Source organism: Halichoerus grypus, chromosome 2 (genome assembly GCF_964656455.1).
Source record: "Halichoerus grypus chromosome 2, mHalGry1.hap1.1, whole genome shotgun sequence".
In the NCBI taxonomy this organism is placed as follows: domain Eukaryota; kingdom Metazoa; phylum Chordata; class Mammalia; order Carnivora; family Phocidae; genus Halichoerus; species Halichoerus grypus.
Genome location: NC_135713.1, coordinates 130,057,996 through 130,080,024, shown reverse-complemented (window position 1 = coordinate 130,080,024; position 22,029 = coordinate 130,057,996). Strand labels below are relative to the sequence as shown.

General features: G+C 40.6%; 1 protein-coding gene across 1 annotated transcript in view; it reads left to right on the top strand.

Annotated features, from left to right (window-relative positions):
* The window catches only part of CCDC192 (coiled-coil domain containing 192), a 198,379-nt gene that overhangs the window by 135,043 nt on the left and 41,307 nt on the right, over positions 1-22,029 (top strand). Inside the window, exon 5 of the mRNA XM_078067558.1 lies at positions 3,402-3,534. Coding sequence (XP_077923684.1) covers positions 3,402-3,534 — 133 coding nt within the window. The remainder of the gene's footprint in view (positions 1-3,401; positions 3,535-22,029) is intronic.

Here is a 22,029-nt window from a genome sequence, read left to right as displayed (position 1 = left end):
TCTTGAGTCACAATCGTCCTTGAATTCTAAGGGCCCCGCAGGCCTTTTTGACCCTCTTATGCAACATCCCACAAATTCTAGAGTTATTTTTAAGGGATCCCTGAAAAGTGTACCCACCTTAGAGACTTTGAGGGCTGAGGTGTCCATTCATGCATGTGCTGTGTCTCTCAGAGGCTGGAGGAAGCCAAAGGAGGAAAGAATTGGGGGTAAGCCAGACCTCTAATTACCTCTCGACCCAGGTCCCAGAGGTTACTATGGGCCTGCCTGAAGATGTTCCTCCAGTCTCTGCTTGATCATTCCCAGAGCAGGAGGCCTTTGCCAGGACCCATCCTATCTTGTTATGAATACAGCTCTGATTGTTGGAGGGTACTTTCTCCTGCTGTGCCAAAATCTGCCTCCTCTTGAATTTTTTACCCATTGTTCCCCATGGTATCTCTAGAATAATACTGTTTAACTCAACTTCCTTTCCCTCTTGACTAGTACCTTAGATTACTGAAGTCAGATGTCGTAACTCCCCTGTATACTGTCCTCTCCAAACTAAATATCCTCAGTTTCTTTCTCAGATCATATGGCAAATATACAAATATTATAACAATAATAAAGGCAAAGCATACGATCACCGTAAGAGAAAGACAAAAAGGCGGTCTCGAAATTGGATTTTTTTTTTAAGATGTATTTATTTATTTTAGAGAGAGACAGAGCTCATGAGCAGGGGGAGGGGCAGAAGGAGAGGGGGAGAGAGAGAATCCCAAGCAGACTCCCTGCCGAGCACAGAGCCAGACAAGGGGCTCAATGTGGGTCTTGATCCCACGACCCTGAGGTCATGACCTGAGCTAAAACTAAGAGTCAGATGCTTCACCGACTGAGCTAACCCAGGTGCCCCTGGAAACTGGATTTTTTTTTTTTTTAAAGGAATTAGGTTTTTTTTAACTGAAAAGCTGAAATGTTTAAATGATATTGAGAAGCATCTCATCTTTCCACTAAGACATAGCCATCAAGTCACTCTATCCATCAAGTTATCCTGTCAAAACAGAAATGTAGCTTGATAAGACTTTTTCTTGGTGACACCACACCAGCTCCTGGTGGCCACCTCACCAAATCTCTCCAAGTTGCTTTTAGTTTTTGCTTTTGTTTATTTACTATCAATGCCTACTTTGAGAAAAGTTTCCAGAAAAGTACTGATCTGCATATGAATCACTGTGACACATTCTGAAAAGAATGTGAATACCATCTATTAAGAATTAAGAGAGAAGCAATGTAAGGAAACACAAACTTTCCTTCTTACTCCTCTCAGTATTTCATTATAAAAAATTTCAAACACAGAAAAGTTCGAAGAATTTTAGAGTAAACACCCATATACTTAATAACTAGACAAATTACCATTCTGCTATCTTCCATTACTCACCTATCTATCAGTATCTCTTTCCATCCATCACCCCATCTTACCTTTTTACATATGTCCATGTAAAGTGCATTCATCCACACACTTAACCCTCATGCATCAGTTTGCACACCCTTATCATTATCGGTTCTTTTCTGATACTTTTAATTATCACTCTCTTCTGAATCCCTTTGCCACTCTTGCCCTCATTTCTCATTTCTGTATCATTCCTCCCACTTTCTAGCCCCAAGGTTCTAAATGGTAAAAACAAAGTATGAAAAATCTGAGCACGGGACAGTCTTGAAGTAGCATCAGGAAAGGACGCTGAGGACCATAAGGGGTCTCACAGGCATTATCCCCCCAGGCCTGGGATGGAGGAGGTCCTCATGAACAAGCTGACACAAACCAACTTACCGGGGGGGGGGGGGGTAATTGATGAGCATGCCAACCTAGTCATTTACTATGGGAAACATAGCTAGCTATCAAATACCCAGACCCACGTATTTGTTGATCAGCTCAATCTCTTTCTGAACTAATCTACAGAACAGGTCAAATTGTGAAGGATTTTGGTGAACAGAGACTCAGAGGACAGGAAATAGTAAGAAGGTCTTAGTGGCATGGAGCCTTATCAGCGTTGATGTTTCAACAGCTGGCCCGCACTGTGCCTGACACCAAAGGGCTGCTTTGTAACTAGTACAAAGATGAAATGAGTATGTGAATACTGACTACACTCTAAGAGAACTGCTGAACAGACCAGGAACTCGTGGTGTGGATCAGGGCACCTCTCTAATGCCTGGACTGTGCTGGTGAACCATGCCGGATTCTACCCCTCCAACCCCCGTTAAAGAATTTCCATGACTACTATTCTCATTTGAATAATACATTCTCTTTTAGCCACATGTATGCCGTTAATTCAGCTTTCGTTAATCCTAATCCTGCTTTGGTCTGAAAGACAATCTGTCTTTAATATGGGTGGTCTATGTCTATTGAATCCCATCTTTGATGAACTGATTTTACCCGCTTTACTCTCAAAAAAAAAAAAAAAAAAAAAAAAAGGAAGTGATTCCCTACTACCTGAGGTTTCCCCTGATGTGCAAAAACCATTCCTTTCCCTATCTCAAGATTTATGTCTGATAAGAAATGTTAGTCATTTATATTCTGGGCTTCCTAATTACCAGTCCACAAAGACTTGGCAAAGTGAGCTCTTCAGTGGAAAGGCAACAACACATAAGTGTAAATACAACACTTTTCACAACAGATAGTTTTTCCGCAGTGACAGATAAATCTGATTCTGACAAATTGATTTCATTTTGAAATCCATAAAAGAGCTTTCTAGTCATAAAATCTCCAGGTGAATCCTTTGGTTAGGTAACAACTTCCTCAAGTAGTTCTTTCAAAGACTTAGATGTCATAAATCAGACTATTTTACAGCAAGCAATTCCTGCCTTCTATTGCTAAACGATTTGTACCCCTGACCACTTTCCCTATATAGATACCCCAGTAAATATCTGTAAACGTCAGCATTTCGTGGTAGAATCACACTCTTCAGGGTCTACTGGAATGCACACCTTTATGGTATTAGGGTAGAAAATGACACAGAAGCAAGGCTCTCTGAAATATGCTATTTCACGTGAGTTTACTTACAGACTGAAAAAAAAAATCAGACACTTTTAGGCATTGGCATCTCCGTGGTCAAATGCCAACCACCAACTAGAGTTGCTCTCTAATTGCCTCTATTATAAGCAACCAAAATACAAGGTTCAGATGCAGATTAAAACCCTTCAAGAGGGTAAAAGATACTCTGATGTAGAGAGTGGCTTTCGTCGCTGGGGATAGGAACGCTCTGAGAGGGGCTCACGCACTCTGTTTCAGAGATCTCAGAAAGGACTTAAGCTAGATAAACAGGGAGCAGTTCACCGAAGCTGGCCCGCAAAGGCCATGTTTGTGCAGACTTCATCAGTTCTTTTTATTCCTTTGATATGTCTGTCTCTAGTGACAGAAACTCTTATTTTTTTTCAAGAAACTAAAGCACAAAAGGAAACTGAAAAAGCTGCAAACGGATTTGGCAACAGTTAAGCAAGAGGCTGCCATCACAGTTCTGGAGCTCAACGAGAAGATAAGGACGCTATGTGAAGGGAAGCCAGCCCCTAGAGGTCAGTATTACCACGTGACAGTCGCACACCAGCCCCCAGGCCTGCGTGAGCTATATGGTTTTATTGGCCACAGAGGAAAAGGCAGGGCCACCGTGCCAGGGAGCATCCCGGCCTGGCCTGGCCTGGCTTGACCTCCATCCGCATGAACAGCGGACATGACACAAATTATTGACTCCAGGCTGGGTTCGCTTTCACTGTACGTGAGGTAGGGAATGAACAAGGAGTTCCTTAGAGGAAAAGTCTCTGAAGCTGAAGAGCTGGACTAAGTAGATCTGGTAAGTGTCTTTGCACAAAAGCTGGGTGGCTGGAGGGAAGGGGAGAGCCTAAGGAAGACCCGAGGGATGAAGCTCTGGAGCGGAGCGAAGAGAGAAATTTGCCTTCAAGCGTAGACAGGCTTGTACGCTCGCGCAGGCACAGCGAAGTGAAAAAGGGAGTGTTGGAACAACGGGCCAATGAATGAGCCAGAAACAAGCAGGGAAGGCTGGGTGAGGAGGAAATCTGGGCGGTTCCAACAAACTGTAATGGCCACTATGGTCTGGAGCTTTGAACAAGTCTTCTCTAAGGGACTAGAAACACACACTGGGGGAGGAAAGCCCCTCCGACTGCCGTCATTAGGAAAGATACGAGTGAACATTTAATATTACGTGCCAGGCATTTGGCTAAGCACGTCACATGTATTTAAGTCTCAGAATAACCTCTGAAGTAAGTACCTTTATGGATTCCAGAAGAATAAGCGGAGGCTCAGGGATGTTGGTTGTTTTGCCCCAGGTTAGACAAGTGTGAGCAACACCCGGGCAGGGGGCCTCCGGCCGGCCACGCCCCCTACCCAGCGCGCCTGCGCACCTCCGACGTGGGCGGCGCTTCCGTCTCTGCTCTACGGCAGCGACGCCCAGCCTCGTTCCGCCTGGTGAATCTCTTGGAAGCTCGTGGTCCCCCGGATAAAGTCTTCCTTTCATGTGTGGCACTCTTGTAAAGCCAGAAACAGGCCATTTTTCCTACTCTGGCTTCCTTTATTACTCATAAATAATTCTGGAAAAAGAGGAGGACCGTGGAAATAAATGGAGGAGGGGAAAGTAGGCGATGTTGGTGGCTTCGGAAAGGGAGACACGTCCAGCATCCTGGCCACTTGGTGGACCTTTAAAATGAGTTTGGTTTTAATTTTCTATTCTTAATAGCACTTTCCGGGGGTTGAAATGGCATTCAACACAGTCATCTTGAAACACATGCTGAAGGTCAATTTGTTTTTCTCTTCCCGCAGAACATAATGATAGCTTATGAATTTGCTTTTACCGCCGTGAAAACTTAGAGAATAAAATCCATTCCAAGGATATTATCCACTTAAAGATCTTTATTCTAGGGCATCATAGCCAGATTTCAAGTTAGTTGCGTCACAGGAAGCTGATAATGATTGTGCATCACGTTGGAGAAAGTTCTCCAGTTCGCCTGAGAGAAGCTTTCAACTTCTCAACTGTATTTTGAATCTAGTGAAAAAAGATCTTATTGCAAGGTATATAATTCTAATTGTTGACAAATATATCATTTGCTGTCTAATAACAATTTTGTCCCTTTGATATTTTAGTAGGTCAAAATTAAAATCACACTGAGGTACCAGGACTCCAATGGTTGGGGGGAGGGTAGAAAACATGAAATCCCACCTTTGCCCATTTTCTCTCTGTATTTCTGTTTAGAAAAAAAAAAAAAAAGGTACCTGTACAGGAAAAAAACACAAAACCCTAATGTATTATGAACAGATACAAATTTAAATAAGGATAGGTATTCCAAGGTCAATTATGGATGAAAACAGTGACTCTTTCTGGACCTATATGTTGCTTCTCTTATTTGGCGGAAAAACTGAGTCAGTGGACTGACTTAAATCAAATATTTGCACTTTATTGCTCTCCCATTGCTCCCATGCCCCTCAACCTGAATTCAGTAGCCCAAGAGAATGTCAAAGCACTTTTGGTTCCAGAGTCATATTAGCTTTCATTCTCAGAGACTTTGGTCACCTTGTCCTACCCTCAATACACTTGAAAGTAAAGTCTGCAAAGATGTTGGTAACTTTAACACACAATGGCCTCCATTTAGCCACACAACAATTAGAATTGACCCACCTCCCACACACATTCCTAGACCAGAACAACACCCCTCCCCTAGTTATCTTGTGTCCTTTTATAAAATGTTTGTTTTCAGTTCTCAGACCTCTGTTTGCAAATGACAGATGTCCCAGTCATACATAATAGCTTAAGGAGAAAGGGTAATTTACTGACACAAGTGTAAACAAACTAAGAAAGGGCATGCCATTAGCCATATATTCCAATGGATACAGAGTCTCAGATACCATCAGAACACTCTTTGTCTCTCAACTCTGCTTCTCTCTTCATTGAGACTTCATTCTCTCAAGCAGGATGTCAGAAGAGACATGGCCATAAGCAACTATGGACTCTTCTCATCCTTCCTCCAGAGAGAAAAGAAAGCATTTTTCTACCAACTCCAGTTAGAAAAAGTACAATAAAGCACTCTGTCCTGGCTTGGGTTGGGTACCCATGTGGGGACATGAACCAGTCTGTGGCCAGGGGTGGAGAAGTATGGTTGGACAAGCTTAAGTCACGCACCTGCCACTGGGTGGCGGGGTAGAGGGAAATCAGGATGGAAAAGAAGAATGTTCTGGGGGCGCCTGGGTGGCTCAGTCGTTGGGCGTCTGCCTTCGGCTTGGGTCGTGATCCCAGGGTCCTGGGATCAAGCCCCGCATCGGGCTCCCTGCTCCGCGGGGGGCCTGCTTCTCCCTCTCCCACTCCCCCTGCTTGTGTTCCCTCTCTCACTATCTCTCTCTCTGTCAAATAAATAAATAAAATCTTTAAAAAAAAAATTTTTTTTTTTCTGACTGGCAACTCCCACCAGAAGCACAGGGCTGGATTTGGAGAGAAGCACTTCCTTAAAGGAAGAGATAACCCATTACTAGAACGAAAGAGTGAGGGACAAAATCAACATGTCCAAAATACTCTCAACTAGCAGTCAAGTTAAAATATAATGTAATGCTTAATGAGTCACCCATCCATGAGTATTTGCACTTTTTAAATAGATTCTTCTTGGTGAACAAAAGACCTTCAATATCCAAGAAATAAATGTCCAATGATATAATTTCAGACCCCATAAGAATGGAGAGTGAACCACTTTGGGAAAGGAATCCCCTTCCAGCCCCCATCAAGTGACATCATGGTTGCCTACTCTGAAGGCCTGCCTTATTGTAACAACTGAAATTGCAAGAGGGCAAAAAAAGTTTTTGTTCTAAATGACATGTTACCTGGATTAACATAAAGCTACTTCTCTGTTATAGTTACAGATTGATGCCTATAGTTCTAACAAGCAGATCAAGATATTTCCAAATAAATTAGCATATTTTTTACCCAAATGTGCATTTTTTTTCCTTGTTTGGTTCATTTTCTAAGTCAGTCTATATATATTAGGTTGCCATTCAGCTCTTCTAATCAGAGGAATGTTCCAGAATATTGGGAATACCTTTAAGCATAGTCACATTTTGATGAAACAGTGAGCTACCAAACTTTCTTTTTACATAAACACAGTAAACTACTTCACTGGCTATGTACTTAAATTACCTCCAAGGAAATAAATGGTTTAAGTCAATGGAAAGTTCAACTGAAAAGAAAAACACCTTTATTATAAAACTGGCACAGCAGGAAACTTACAGCTTGAGTGTTGTTTGTTGATTTTGCTTTTTGTGCAAATAATCACAGCCCAAGGCAGATTCCTTCCGTCATTTCCACAGCCTGCACCTGAAATGCTTACGGCTTTATTTACTAGCATAATTCAGTGAAATGCCTATTGTACCCCTTCAGAGTCACCTTATGGTAAACCTTAGTATGCTGGAACCTAAGGTTAAATTTCAAAAACTATCTTTGCTTCTTTTGACTTAAGAGGACAAAGTTACTTTGCAAAAGACATTCGTGACTAAGTCTTGTTGGTACATGAGCGTTAGGTCACTTGTTATGATGAAAGCTCCTATCTTTGACCAGAACATCAGGGACCTGGTTCATAGATTTCAAGCCAGTGTACGATGCACTCTTCTGGATTTTTTTTTTTCCTTTCAATTCTTTTCTCCTAATATGCACAGCTATTTTACCAAGTAAGGTATCTAGCCCCCACATGCAAGTTCCCACGGCCCCGGTAACAGCCATATCAGCCCTAAGTCATCTCTTGGTTTTAATCCTGTTAAAAAGATACTCCCAGTTAGTGCAGATACATCCCAGGACAAGCTTATCCAGGACTCAGTGCCTGAATAGAGCCAACCATTCTTTTCAGTAAGGCATGGACAAGGATTGACACTTCAGTGATTTTCAGGGGCACAAGATGGTTTTTAAACACTATTGATTTTAAGAATTAGACTATTGATGTTTTATTTATTTATTTATTTTTTAAATATTTTATTTATTTATCTGGCAGAGAGAGACACAGCAAGAGAGGGAACACAAGCAGGGGGAGTGGGAGAGGGAGAAGCAGGGTTCCTGCCGAGCAGGGAGCCTGATGCGGGGCTCGATCCCAGGACCCTGGGACCATGATCTGAGCTGAAGGCAGCCGCTTAACTGACTGAGCCACCCAGGTGCCCCTAGACTATTGATGTTTTATATTGTTAAAAAAAAGTCAGGAGATTTATCTCTTTGTCAACATCCCAGAGCCAACTGTGCTCAATATTTTCAAGAGTATCTTTTATCAGGATGTCCACCCCAGGGACTCAGCCCTCTTATTCGCTCTCCTCCTACAAACTTCCCCAGGATCAAAGCTCCCATTGCAACTAGGTGTTAAAAAAAAAACTGGGATTTGAGGGTGATAAGAACATTCTGGAATTAAACAGTGATAGTGGTTGCACAACACTGTTAATATAGGAAAATGAATGAATTGCACACTTTAATTGTACACATGGTGTATTGTATGTTACGTGAATTTTATCTCAACTGGGGGAAAAAATGCTCCTCACTAGGATGTAATGACTAACACCTTGTCAAGTTTAAGTGTATTTTATTTTTTATTTATTTATTTATTTGACAGAGAGAGAGCACAAGTAGGCAGAGCAGCAGGCAAAGGGAGAGGGAGAAGCAGGCTCCCGCTGAGCGGGAAGCCCAATGCGGGACTTGATCCCAGGACCCTGGGATCATGACCTGAACCAAAGGCAGACGCTTAACCGACTGAGCCACCCAGGTGACCCAAGTTTAAGTGCATTTTAATGCGAGTGCTTTGGGCCCAAGTAAAATCTTGACTTGGTAGAATTCCAAGCATTTAGAGAGAGGTCATATTCTTATTTACTGGAGTAAGGCCAATCTTGTGTAGTTGTTCATTTGTGTCTAGGTTTTTTCAACGATGCCATCCTTTGGCATTGTTTTTCTCTCAGCCTAGCTCTTTGAGAGGCTGTTCTTCCTCAGACGAAGAACCAATAACTTGATCAATAGTTCTACATGCAACCCTTCTTTCACCACTGAACACAGATATTTATCTTACCAGAGTTTTCAAAGAAAGTAACAAGGAAGGTCCTGAGATCTCACTGTTTCAAATGCTGGGACCTTGCCAAAATGCACTGTTTGCCACCCATTTCATCAGGCTTCATGGGCTTTGGTCTGATGGTTGGTCAAAGTGTAAACAGACAGCCTTCCTACCACTGCCAAGGGTGTGACTGCCTTGGACAGAAGGTGACAAGAACTTAGGAAAACAGAAAGTGGAGATTTCCCGCCCCCCCAGACATACATATTATTATCCCAACACCTGTAGAAAAGGGTTTCCTTTTAAGCCCTCCCATTGAATCCTCAAAAACAGAAGCTATTGCAAGGTGGGATATTTTACATATAGACCAATAAACACCAGTAATTAACAGCAGGGACAATCACAGAGCGTGGGAGTGGTAACTTCAGGATGTGCTAAGTATAAGTTCCTGAGGAGTTTCAATATTTACCTCATAGAAATAGCTTATATTTATCTTTATAATCTCTAGGTCTCATTCAGAGATTTCCTGTCAGTTTGTCTCTTCTTTAGTCCACCAAAGTCTTTCTGAAATAGAGCAGCTTCCTGAAATAGAACCCCATGGTCAAAGTCTGATTTCAGAAGTTTCCTTCAAGGATAAGCAACTGCTCCAGGAGTCCCTGCAAAGCTTAGGGATGTTATTTCATGAAGATCCCAAGAAATGTTACTTATTCACTATGTGCAAATTTAGGGTGATTCTAATTCTCAAAAGGACATTCTGGAAACTTCTAGGCCTGAAAATCACTCATGGGAAAACTAGGTGTTGCTCAGGACTTTGTGGGTTGCCAGTGACAAAAACCAAAATGAAACTAGGTTTAAGCAGAAAAGAAGGAAGAAGGCTGAAACACAGGGCTCCTGGACAGCTCATTTGGCTCCTCTTTGCTACTGGCACTATTTGAGCGACTGCAGGTGTCGATCAGGAAGGACGGCCTGGCTGCCCTGGTCTACAGTGAACATCTGCTTCTGCCTGCTCAGAACTACTTCCCTCTTTCTTCCGTAGCAGAAGCATGATCTTCTGTGGGGGAAGTGTTCCTCTCCCATTCTCTGAAGTCCTATGGGATTGTTCATCACAATGTCCCTTCCCCCTTCACCCAAAGGAAGCCTTGTGACCAGCTCTCTTACGCTCTTCCTAATTAACACTTTTTTTTTTCTTTAAGTAGTCAGCATTGGCTTATAATACTTGCAGCCAAAGAACTTTAATTTATACCCAACTCCAGGGAACAGAACTTCTTTCTCACAGTATTTATTCAGGATCTCACAGAAGGAATTTGATTGACCCTATTTGTATCACATTCTAACCCATGGATCAATTGCTGTGGCCAAGGCTGTGGGATGTTATCATGGACCATACCTGGGTCATGTGCCAGAGGTCAAGGGCTAGGAAATGTTATCAGGAAAAAAAGAAAATGGAGAAGCTTTCTGGACAGAAGACAAAAAGTATCTCTCACTGTCCTCTTTAATCTACTTTAGTTAAAACTTATAAATCTGGAGAAGATACCCATGAGTTGAAGATCAGTTGTATCTTGTCAGGAAAGCACAAAATTTATCTACTTTCAATTTCAAAGTGCACATTTAGGCCCTCCCTTTGCAAAAGGCCTGGAAATCTATTTATTTTAAAATTAACAACGGGTAAGAAGATCCATTCTGAAAGTTTTGGTAGGGGTCCAAAATTTGGACGTTTGCTAGCTATACCAGCTGTGGGAATTCAATGATCTCAAGGTCTCCTCCCTCCTTTGTTTGTAAGACTAATTTTGGAATTATACTATTATCAGGAAATGGTGTCCCTTCCTTCTGTCCATCCCTTAGGAATTTTTTTTTTTTTTTTAAGTCTCCTGGCTTCTGGATCCAGAGAAATTGGATAAAAGGGCAAGCCACCGGCTATTATCAAACAAGACATGTGGGAATTGGAGTTTGATCAATTTCAAAGGTTTCCTACTTAACTTAACCATGGAGACTGCTATGATCACCAGAAGAGCATGTGTTGTTTGGCAATGCTGTTAAACAACCCAGATTAGAGCTGAGAAGGCAGGCAATCTGCAGAGAAATAGTCGAACACTCCTTTGTCAAACATCAGCAGATGGACATTTGTCAACATAAGATGAACTGGAGAATGTAGGGTTGCAAACAGTTGTCAGCGCCCGGAACACCAGTGTAGCTTTTCCTGGTACAAACATCTTGGTGCCCAAGTAGAAAAAGTGAATGTTGTTCTCTCCTGCATTCCCCAGAAACCTCAATATGATTTCATCTAATGACTCAGTGTTTCCTGATAGGAGGTTGAAGCAGAGGATAGCTATGTTGGTCATATGAATAAATTTGGAGGAATGAGTGGATACTTTGGGGGGGGCTTGAGCTCATCAAATTGAGAAAGGATACACAGAACAAGATTCCACTGGACAAGTGAGTGCCTTTTGTTTGAAGGCACAGGATTTATTTCTGGTAGTAGGATACTGTTAGATATATACTCTTGTACATATATTAGATATATTAGATATATACTCTTGTACATATATATATAGACCCCTATGTGCATTGTGGTGGTCTATAAGAATATTTGTTTTTATTTTTTTTTATTTTTATTTATTTATTTATTTTTTTAAAGATTTTTTTTTTTTTTTATTTCTTTATTTGAGAGAGAGAGAATGAGAGAGAAAGCACATGAGAGGGGGGAGGGTCAGAGGGAGAAGCAGACTCCCCGCCAAGCAGGGAGCCTGATGCGGGACTCGATCCAGGGACTCCAGGATCATGACCTGAGCCGAAGGCAGTCGCTTAACCAACTGAGCCACCCAGGCGCCCAAGAATATTTGTTTTTAAAGATACACTGCCTTGGACCAGATTATCCTACTATGCTTCTACACTTCTCAATCAAATAAGGCCACAATTTGATGTTGGACAAAAAACATGTAACTAAGAAGAAATCAAGAGTGAATGTAAGAGGAACGGCATTATTCCTGATTTGTTTAATATGCAATTGGATCCAGGAGAAATGGGCATAATAATTGGTGCCTGTAAGATCTGAAAACGTTCTTGCTCTTCTATAGACGCTTGCCTTAATCCCAGAAATTATAGCTGAGAATGTTTCTCAGCTTTTCCAACAAGACCTGGAAGTCTTGCCATGGCAAACTGTCATCTAGACCTAGGCCCACTGTTAGAATATCTGCTCCACAAAGATGGTCTAGACATGGTCCAAGGGCTCATTTTTTGAATGGCTACCCCTAGGGAATAAGGAAAGAGCTCTGTTCCCATTCCAGGGGATTTTGACTAGAACTTGGCAAATGAAGGTGGGAAGAACCCTCAGTCACAAACTGATCTTGAATTCTTATAAATTGATCAATTATAGTTCCAAAAGGTGACATTTCTGAGACCAAGGAATTAAAGGATACAAGACAGATGGTAGAGAGGTACATGTATGTTTCATGAATGGACAAAAGCAAGAATTATAAATTATGAGTCCTCAAAGGCAGAAAAAGCACTTAAAAGATTCAGGTCAATAGGATAAAACCTTCTTAGTTGTATAGAATCCCTAACATTACCTTCACTCTTATATTCCTAAATTTATAAGGTAATAGGTAATAAAACTTTTATCATACTGAGCTATGTATTATAAGAGGATTTTGACTTCAAGTAAAAGTCTCATCTTCTAAGCTGATCCCAAGAGGTTAACAACCTATTTGACAAAGAGTCCCTTCCAGTCCCTTTATCCCAGCTCACCAGAGAGACACTTTTGATGACACTTTAGGGTAAATAGGTCTTTCTAACTCTGGATGAGTGCCAAAATGTCCCGTCTTATCCCAGGTTGCTAAGTAAATTTCTGATAAAAGGTAGTTAATTTTCAACATGCTTTTATTTTATTTTTGGCCAGGTATGCCACAACCAGATGCTATTCATTTTCATTTAAAGTTACATATAATGTTAATCCATATATAAATTTTGTTTACCCTCTTTCAAAGATTACCTGGAGTTTTAAAAGGAGAACTCTTTTAAAATATACTTTTCATTTCAAAGTTTTAATATCTCACATATCTAGAGAAATCATATTACTAGAACTAAAAACCAAGATACTGACTGACATAAGATCTAGCATATAAATTTATATTCATACTCAAAACTATTTGAAACAAGGGGGCTCCTGGGTGGCTCAGTCCATTAAGTGTCTGCCTGCAGCTCAGGTCATGATCCTGGGGTCCTGGGATCACCCCCCTCCCCACCCTCACCCCCCCCCCCCCCCCCCCCCCCCCGGCATCGCTCAGCAGGGAGTCTGCTTGTCCCTCTCCCTCTGCCCTGCCCTCCCCCATTCATGCTCCTGTGCTCTCTCGCTCTCTCTCTCAAATAAATAAATAAAATCTTAAAAAAAACCTATTTGAAATCAGGACTGTGGTACAAATCCCATATATATTATCATTAAGAGTTTAAAAAGGATTTCATGAGATAGTGGAAATGCCACATTTATCTAATTGATTTTACTTGTGGACCTTAGCAGCTAAGAGTCCTGGGGTCTTAGAAGAGAAACTTAGTGGAATGTAATTAACACCACAAATCCAGGAGAGTGTCAGGAGACACTGAGGGAAACACAGAGCTGCCTACTCTGAAAGTGAGACTTAGGGCTTATCTTTCATTAATTATCTCATAAGAAAATATTAGAACCAGACCTTATATAATCCATCTGTCTTAATGCTATAAACATTTCCAGATGCAAGTGGGGCTGATCTTTTATTTTTCATAATCATAATTTTTCCATATAAGTCCCAAGAGTCAGTAATTGAATTTGAGAAAAGATGTCCTTCTTTTGAAGTTGCTTTTGATCTAAAGCCAAAGGGAAGTAATTTATTTAGCAGAAGCTGTGGGTTCTAAACAACAATGTATATGTGGGAATATTGGCAAGTGAAATAAAGTACCTTAATTTATTTGTCAATAAAGCAGTACCAAGATGCTAAGAATTCAGTTCAGAATAAATTCTTAAGGAAATGGAAACTGGTTTGAGGTTTTCTTTTTTCCTTCCCCATGAGCACATGTTGATGAACACTCTTACTTATGTTATATAAATAACAGTCCTTTGAAAACATTCCCAAAGAAAAGTGATAGACCTCGTCTTTTATTGCCTCAATTACATCAACTTTCCTTTGGGTTAATTCAAAGTAATAAATAAATACCCTTACCCTTTCTTAATGACTGGTTTTACAAGTATATTTCTATTTTGGTGAAATTTTATTTCTATTATTCCTGGAGTTATTACATGCATCCATTATATTAAACACTATTTGGTGCTTACGAAAGTTAAGCAAGAGTAAAAAAAAAATCTTGATTGAACTTCAAATCACAGGAGTGGAAAAAACCTAATAAAAAGATTACACCAGAGAAATAAAATCTACATGAAATGAGCAAAATTCAAAGCTAATTGAAATACGACAGCCATAAGCAACTTCTAGGAATTTTCCCCCAAAGTACCATTCTGCTTGGTACCTAAAGGCTTTGCATTAGCCACTTCCTCTTTCTAAGATGCCATAACCTTTTATCTCAGTCCCTACACTTGCCCCCTTTTATCTTCTGATCCTTCTTCAGAATCACTCTCCCAACTATTTCCACCACCACTACTATCTCCCCACCCACTCCCTGGCCTTCCCATTGAGTTATGTAACCAATAAATCTTGTGTGCACCAAAGTCATAACCTCTATTACAAGTATCTCTTCGCTTATTCTTTCTTTTATTACCAATAGACTGGGGGTTTCTTAAAGAGAAACAAGAGATGGTGTCTTATTTTTCTTTGTATCTACAGCCTAGCACAGTGCCTGATGCTTGATGGTCATGAAATATTGGATGGATGGATACTGAATAAAACTTAATGGGTCCTGGTGTTCTATTGCTTAATATGTTTATGACTTGCTAGGTGATGGAATGAGTTTGCTTATTAAATTAAAAATTCAAAACCAACCCACGTGGCAGATTTACCAGGGAACAAATTATATTTTCAGATTGCCAGTGGTACCCATGGACTTGCTACCACAGCTACCGGCTCCCAGGTTGAAGTAGATTATCAAATCCTGGGATTGATTTGAACTATTACTGATTCTGCTGCACTGTATCATAATAAGTTGATTCTGACCTATCTCCAGCTGTGTTATTTTGTGACTTTTCACTTTACTATTTCAACTATGACCAATGTCATGTACATATATTTAGATGGCTTAAAATCGGACACCCATGGTCCAAGTCAGAGGTTTGTCATTACATTGGCCAATCCTGTAAAACTGAACTGACCATGAGTTCCAAAATCCTCTACATCTACTCTTAAAACTGGGGGGTCTCCCTGCCCTACTTAGCACTTCAGACCAGTACCCAGCATTCTTGTGTTGGCCATAGCCTATGCCTTGAGCCACCCTGACCCTGCTCATCATGCATACCGCTTTCTGAACTCTTCCTGACATCCTCTGGCTTTATCACTGGTCAACAATTTTATGATGATTTATTTGGTTTCAATACTCCAGGTGACATCTTGCGTTCTCACTCATTTAGTGACTGACCAATATATCCCTTGATGTATATCTGCTTCCAGACATTTATTTAGATAATATCCAGACAGATATTTAGGTAATATCCTGCCTAATCCTAGCCCAGACGCTAGGATTCTCTCCCCTGTGGCCTGATGCTCCCATCAAGTTGGTCCGGTTCCCATAGATACCAAGATCTCTTAGAAATTTAACCTTCAGTGATCTGGTGCAAGTCAACTGCTGCTTACTTTCATTTAAATCATGATTATCTAATCCCTGGTCCTTCACAAATGGTCTTGTTTGTTTCTTTTCTTCAACCACCTCAGTGCTTTACATTAAAGGAAGATAAATTATGCAGAAGTAGAGTTTGGGTAATACCATTTTCATAGAAATACTTCAATAGCTTCCCATTGCCTGTGAAATAAAATTCATTTTTTTAGCTGACATTCAGAGCCCTCCATAAACTGGGTTCACCTTATCTTCCTAGATTTATTTCTTAAAACTTCCTTTTACACACTCATATTCCGTCTCTCCATCCCTTACCGGACAAAACCTCTGATGGAAGCCCTCTATCTCTGTTCTCTACTCCTGCCGACAAAGTAACAAAACCTGTCTGATTGGTTTTGCTTTGCATGATTACAGACCTCAGATGAGCGTTTAACTTTGCCCAGCCAAACAGCTTAGATTTTTTTCCAGGAGTCTGCTTTCTCACTCTCCAAGACAACTATTCTCTACCCTCTTATCTCTTCTCAAACTTCACTCCCCTCCTCCACACTTACACCTAGCTGATGACCTCACCTATAAGTCACTGAGAATACACAGGCCGTCAAACGGGGACTCTCTCATCTTTTCACTGCCAAATCGAAATTCTTGCTTCATTTTGTCCCATGTGTTCTCCTGATTGCTTTTTGTTATCAGTGGAAAAAGTGTTCCTCCTCCCGTTCAAGGTTCTTTCCTCCTACTAGCGCTCCTGACCCTGTGGTTTTCACCTTCCTATGTATGTCACTTACTTACCCTACTTCACACTTGCATCACATACTCCTCTTTTCCAGCTCATTCCTATAGGAACATGTTGGTATCTCACACCTCTGCAAAAACTTTCTCTGATTTCTCATCACTCAGTACGTTTTTCCCACTCTTATTCTAAGATAAACAACTCCACACAGTCTTCACTTCCTCACATCCTTCCAATTTGCTGTTTAATCCACCAGTCTTAGTCTCTCCACCCCATTTAGATGATGGTGTTCCACTGAAAGTGCTCTAATCAAGGTTCCCAACAATCTTCATGATGCCATACCCAGGATGAACCTTGCTATGTTCACCTTACTTGAATTTATAGTGTTGTACAACACAAATGACCACCCCTTTCCTCTTGACACATGTCCATTCTTGGCCTATGTCAAACCACAGAGTCCTGGTTTTTCTTCTTCCTTATTAGTTACTTCTTTGTCTAATTTGTAGAATTCTACTTTATAGTATCGCTAAAGATCTTCAAGACCTAGTTCAAGGCCCTTCTTCCTCTGAATCTTCAATTTTTCCCTGAATTATTTTGTTCATTCCCATGACCTTAAATATCACTGATAGCCTAATAATTCTTAGATTTGTAACTCGGGTTCTCTTTCACTCTTTGACTCCAGATTCATATGCTTGCAGGTGACCTTGATATTTCCTCTTGTTTATCTGACCTTCCAACTTAACTGTGCTTCAAACATGGTCTTCCCCTATCTTCTCCCATACTAGGCGATGGCATCACAACCTACCCAATTGCTCAATCAAAATACATTGGTAAGAAGAAAAGCTACAGATTGAGATCATTGCAATAAATAAGTGGAACTCTATGATATAAAGTAAAGGTTGGAATAGAAGGGAAGAAGACGTTGATGAGGTAGGTCAGCAAAAAACTGTTTAAGAAGGAGAGGACATTTCAACTGAAACATGAATTATAAGAAAAAGTCAAACAAGCAGAGAGGCAGAAGAAAACACATTCCAAAAGGAAATCACAAGGTTTTTTTTCTTTCTTTTTTTATTATTATGTTCAATTAGCCAAGATATAGTACATCTTTAGTTTTTGATGTAGTGTTCAACGATTCATTAGTTGTGTATAACACCCAGTGCCCATCACCACCCGTGTCCTCCTTAATACCCATCACCTGGCTACCCCATCCCCCCAGCCCCTCCTTTCTGTAACCCTCAGTTTGCTTCCTGGAGTCCAGAGTCTCTCATAGTTTGTCTCCCTCTCTGATTTCTTCCCATTCAGTTTTCCCTCCCTTCCCCTGCAGTCCTCTGCACTATTCCTTATGTTCCGCATATGAGTGAAATTATATGATAATTGTCTTTCTCTGCTTGACTTAGCCTAATCCCCTCCAGTTCCATCCATGTTGCTGCAAATGGTGGGTATTTGCAAATGGTGGGTTTTTAGCAGAATATCACTATTAGGAATGGGAATAAAAAATGTTACGTCAGGGCACCTGGGTGGCTCAGTCAGTTAAGCATCCAGCTCTTGATTTCTTCTCAGGTCATGATCTCATGGTCTTGAGATCAGTCCAGTGTCAGGCTCTGTGCTGACTGTGGAGCCTGCTCAGGATTCTCTCTCTCCCTTTCCCTCTACCCCTCCACCCCCCACTTGCGCACACGCACACTCTCTAAAAAAAAAAAAAAAAAAGTGTTATGCTAATTACTAAGTGTAAAACAAGCCAAGAGGCTATGAAGAATGGGTTTCAAAAATTATTTGAAGACGTTTAAGTTCTTTTTTTCCAAAGATTTATTTATTTTAGAGAGAGAGAGCACACAAAGGGCGAGGGAGAGGGACAAAGGGAAAGAGAGAGAGAGAATCTCAGGCAGACTCCCCTCTGAGTGCAGAGCCCGACCCCAAGACCCCAAGATCATGACCTGAGCCGAAACCAAGAGGTTTCGGACACTTAACGGACTGAGCCACCCAGGTGCCCAACTTAAGTTCTTTATTATCAGAATTAAGTTGTACAATTATCTTACAGTTTTGGAGCAGTGGAGAAAGCCCCCAGTTACAAAGTAAACATCATAGAACCTTGTTATCTCAAGAGAAAAGGTAGACAATCCTGAGATAATTAAGGGGCTGTGTTTAGCTCTTGTCATTGTTTAGTTTTGTTACCATGTAAATCTAATCATCAGAAAGATCAAGTCCTAGATGGACTGAGCAGTAGAGAAAATACAGATGTAGTCATTTCTAATTTATATCAAAATTGGTTTAGTATCTAAGTTTCTCACCTTAGTTGAGATGCAGCTTAGATTTCCAAATGCCTTAGAATAATCTATGTGAGCTTAATATGAATTCGTATTATAATTAGAAGTACTTTCAAGTGCGTACATAGATTTCAGATACATCGGTGGTACAGAGAGAAGTTAATCTCCATCAGTCTAACAGTTCACTTGGCAACTTGCAGTGGTTCTCCAAATCACATTATCATTGTTATCCAGTCTTATGAAGATGTAGCATTGTTTCACGTGATGTTCTAAAAGAACCTAGGTAATTATGGATTTTTAAAAAAACTTAGAAATCTGTATGAGAGTTGGTCAAATGTGCAAATAAAGATTTAAAAAAAAGTCAAGAGTCTGGTTAAATATAAACCCATGGCTTGGGGTTAGGAAAAGAAACAGTAGAGAAGTAGGTTTATGTGAAAATAAAAGAACAGAGAAAATAATGCTCTCCATTGTTCAGAGTGACAAAGAATTGGCAGGCACCCAAATGCCATAGGGGACAAGATTAATACTAAGTATATCTGTCAACATCCTGTTTGAAAATCTTAGCCAGGATCAGAGGTATCTGAAAACATCCAAAGGGGGTTTTGCCTAAGAATGAGTCATATTCTCTGCAGCACAGAGGCCCTAAAATATCAGTATAGGACGTTAGAAGTCAAACAGAACTTAGTGATCATCTTGTCCAACTCCTATGTTTTACAGATGAGAAAAATGGGGCCTAGAAAACCCTCTCTCCACTCTGCAGCGCTGGGAGGCACCAGCAAGTTATGCACAGAATATGGACTTTTAGAGCCATACAGAATTAGGTCTGAAACCCAGCTTAGTCACTCAGGCAGTCCCTTACTATCTCTGACCCTGATTTCCTCAGCTACAACATAGGAGTAACTATTCTGGAGAGTGGCTGTGATATCAGAAATAAAGTGCACAAAGCATCTGGCACCTAGAGAGTCAACAAATGCTAAGTCTTATTCTCCCTAATCCTGGGATTAGTGGCAGAACAAGGAAGCCCACCTCAATCCAAGTGTATCCTCAATATACCCTCAGAGATCCCCAGTGACACTTCCTCCCACCTCCCCCACCGAAAAAAGAATAAGTGCGGTAAGGGCAATACACCGTTCTATAAATACTTAGGCTTTTAATAATCTGGAAATATTTAATGAGTCACTACTGTATAAAATGTCAAATGGAACTTCCAGATTTTTCCAGTTCTTAAACATAGCAAAGGACTGTTGAACACAAGGGGCAGAAATCTAATAACTTGGTGCAAACATTCTAAATACTACTGAGGGAATCTTTTTGCACTGAATCTTTCACACATAAATATGTGTGGAGATGGGGTGTCAATGTTGCATATATGGATGCCAAACTTGTTTTCTTTTTTTTAAGATTTATTTATTTACTTTAGCGGGGGAGGGGCAGAAGGAGAGGGAGAAAGAGAGAATCCCAAGCAGCCTCCACGCTGAGGGAGCCTGACACGGGGCTCGATCCCACGACCCTGAGATTATGACCTGAGCTGAAATCAAGAGACAGACACTTAATCAAATGAGCCACCCAGGCCCCCCAGGATGCCAAACTAGGTTTTCTAAGTACAACGGCCTTTTTTTTTTTTTAATTCAACAAGATTGTGTTAGATTTATCTAACCTCTAAGACAGAAAAAAGAAAATTCAAAACTTCAAAGACTGAATGAATTTATAGGAAGGTAAAGGAAGATTTCTGAAGACTTAATGATTTGCCAAAGAATGAGACACAGCTAAAACGTGTATCTGTCCTAAATAGCTATCTCCATTGTGAATGTACATAACAGGGAAATACAGGCCCACCCCTGAGACGGTAGACTTAATGAATCACAGGCAATCTGATTGCTGAGACCTTTTGGTCCCATCTAATTCTAACCTATCTGTATAGACACAGTCATTAGTCATGACATATTAAATGAGGAGGGACAATTAAAGTTCCTACAACCAGGCATCTGCTCTGTTGAGCACCCTCTTAGGCTCGCCCTTTAAAAAATGAATATGAATCTTTTAAAATGAGTCAGGATTACGTCTTTAGGGAAATATCCCGTAACTAGTTTCTGCTAGTTACCATTTAGGTAGTCACCTCGTGCCTAGAGTTGCCAATATGGTAATTTAGATCTGGGTAGCTGAGAAAGGTAGGAGATATAAAGGATTTCATAACTAGAAAGGATCCTAAGGAGGCCTACAGGCTAAATCTCATTAACCAAAGTGCTCTATTTACTCCTTAAAGTATGGGCCTGTGCTATATGTTAGATATTTTGCATTAGCTTCAATCATTTAACAATCAGGAGATTTCCCATTATAAGCAGGACTTCCAGCTTCCCTGGAAAAGCAGGACACTGGCAATTCTGGGTCTTGAATTCTTGCCTGCCAACCTTTTGTTAGAACTGAACAGTCATGTTCCCCTTAAATGCAGTGAGTTCACTCCAGTGGCCCATCTCCCATCACTCCTGATGGGCTTACCCAGGTCAGTTCCACTCACTGGCCTTCCCTTCACAGCTCCTGATAGTGTCCAAACCATATCTGAGAGGCGAGAAAAACCAAAGCCCAGAGAGATCAAAAGACTGATACTGGCTCCAGGACCTAGTTCTCACAGACCACTATATCTTTTCCCATTTAGGAAAGTCTTTGATGGGTAGTAGAGTGTTGGTTACTTCCTAAGAGATCACGTAAGCAAAAAAATACAATCCAGAGCAATATCTATAAGGAACAAAAGACCTAGGTAAAAAGTAATGGCACCACAGACAAAATGTTACTAATTATAATCTTAGGTTACAAATGTATTCTTAAAAGGAGGCCTAATTATTATCAGGCAATTGGCTCAAATAATTTTTAATTTCTAAACTGGCTTTAGTTGGGTTTCAAATGTTAACATACACTAAGAGTCACATGGAGTCTTAGTGGAATTTAAATTTCTAGGCCCTTTTTTGAGGAGGTCCTGATTTAGTAAATCTAGGTGAAATGCAGGAATTTGCATTTTTGATGAGTATCATAGGTGATTTATTATACTTACTTGTCATAGTAAGAGGTCACTTTCAGATACTCAGTTCTGATCTCAAGCTCCAGACCTTAAGCATGGGACTCTGTCCTCTTCACTCAGAGGAAGTTTACCATGGTCCCTGCATTATTTTCCTTCTTTCTCTGTGTTCTCTGTGTTGTGGTTTATGAAAGAAAAACCCAAAGAAGATATGACTGACAGAGTATGGGGGCTCTGAATGTAATTACCTAAATATAATT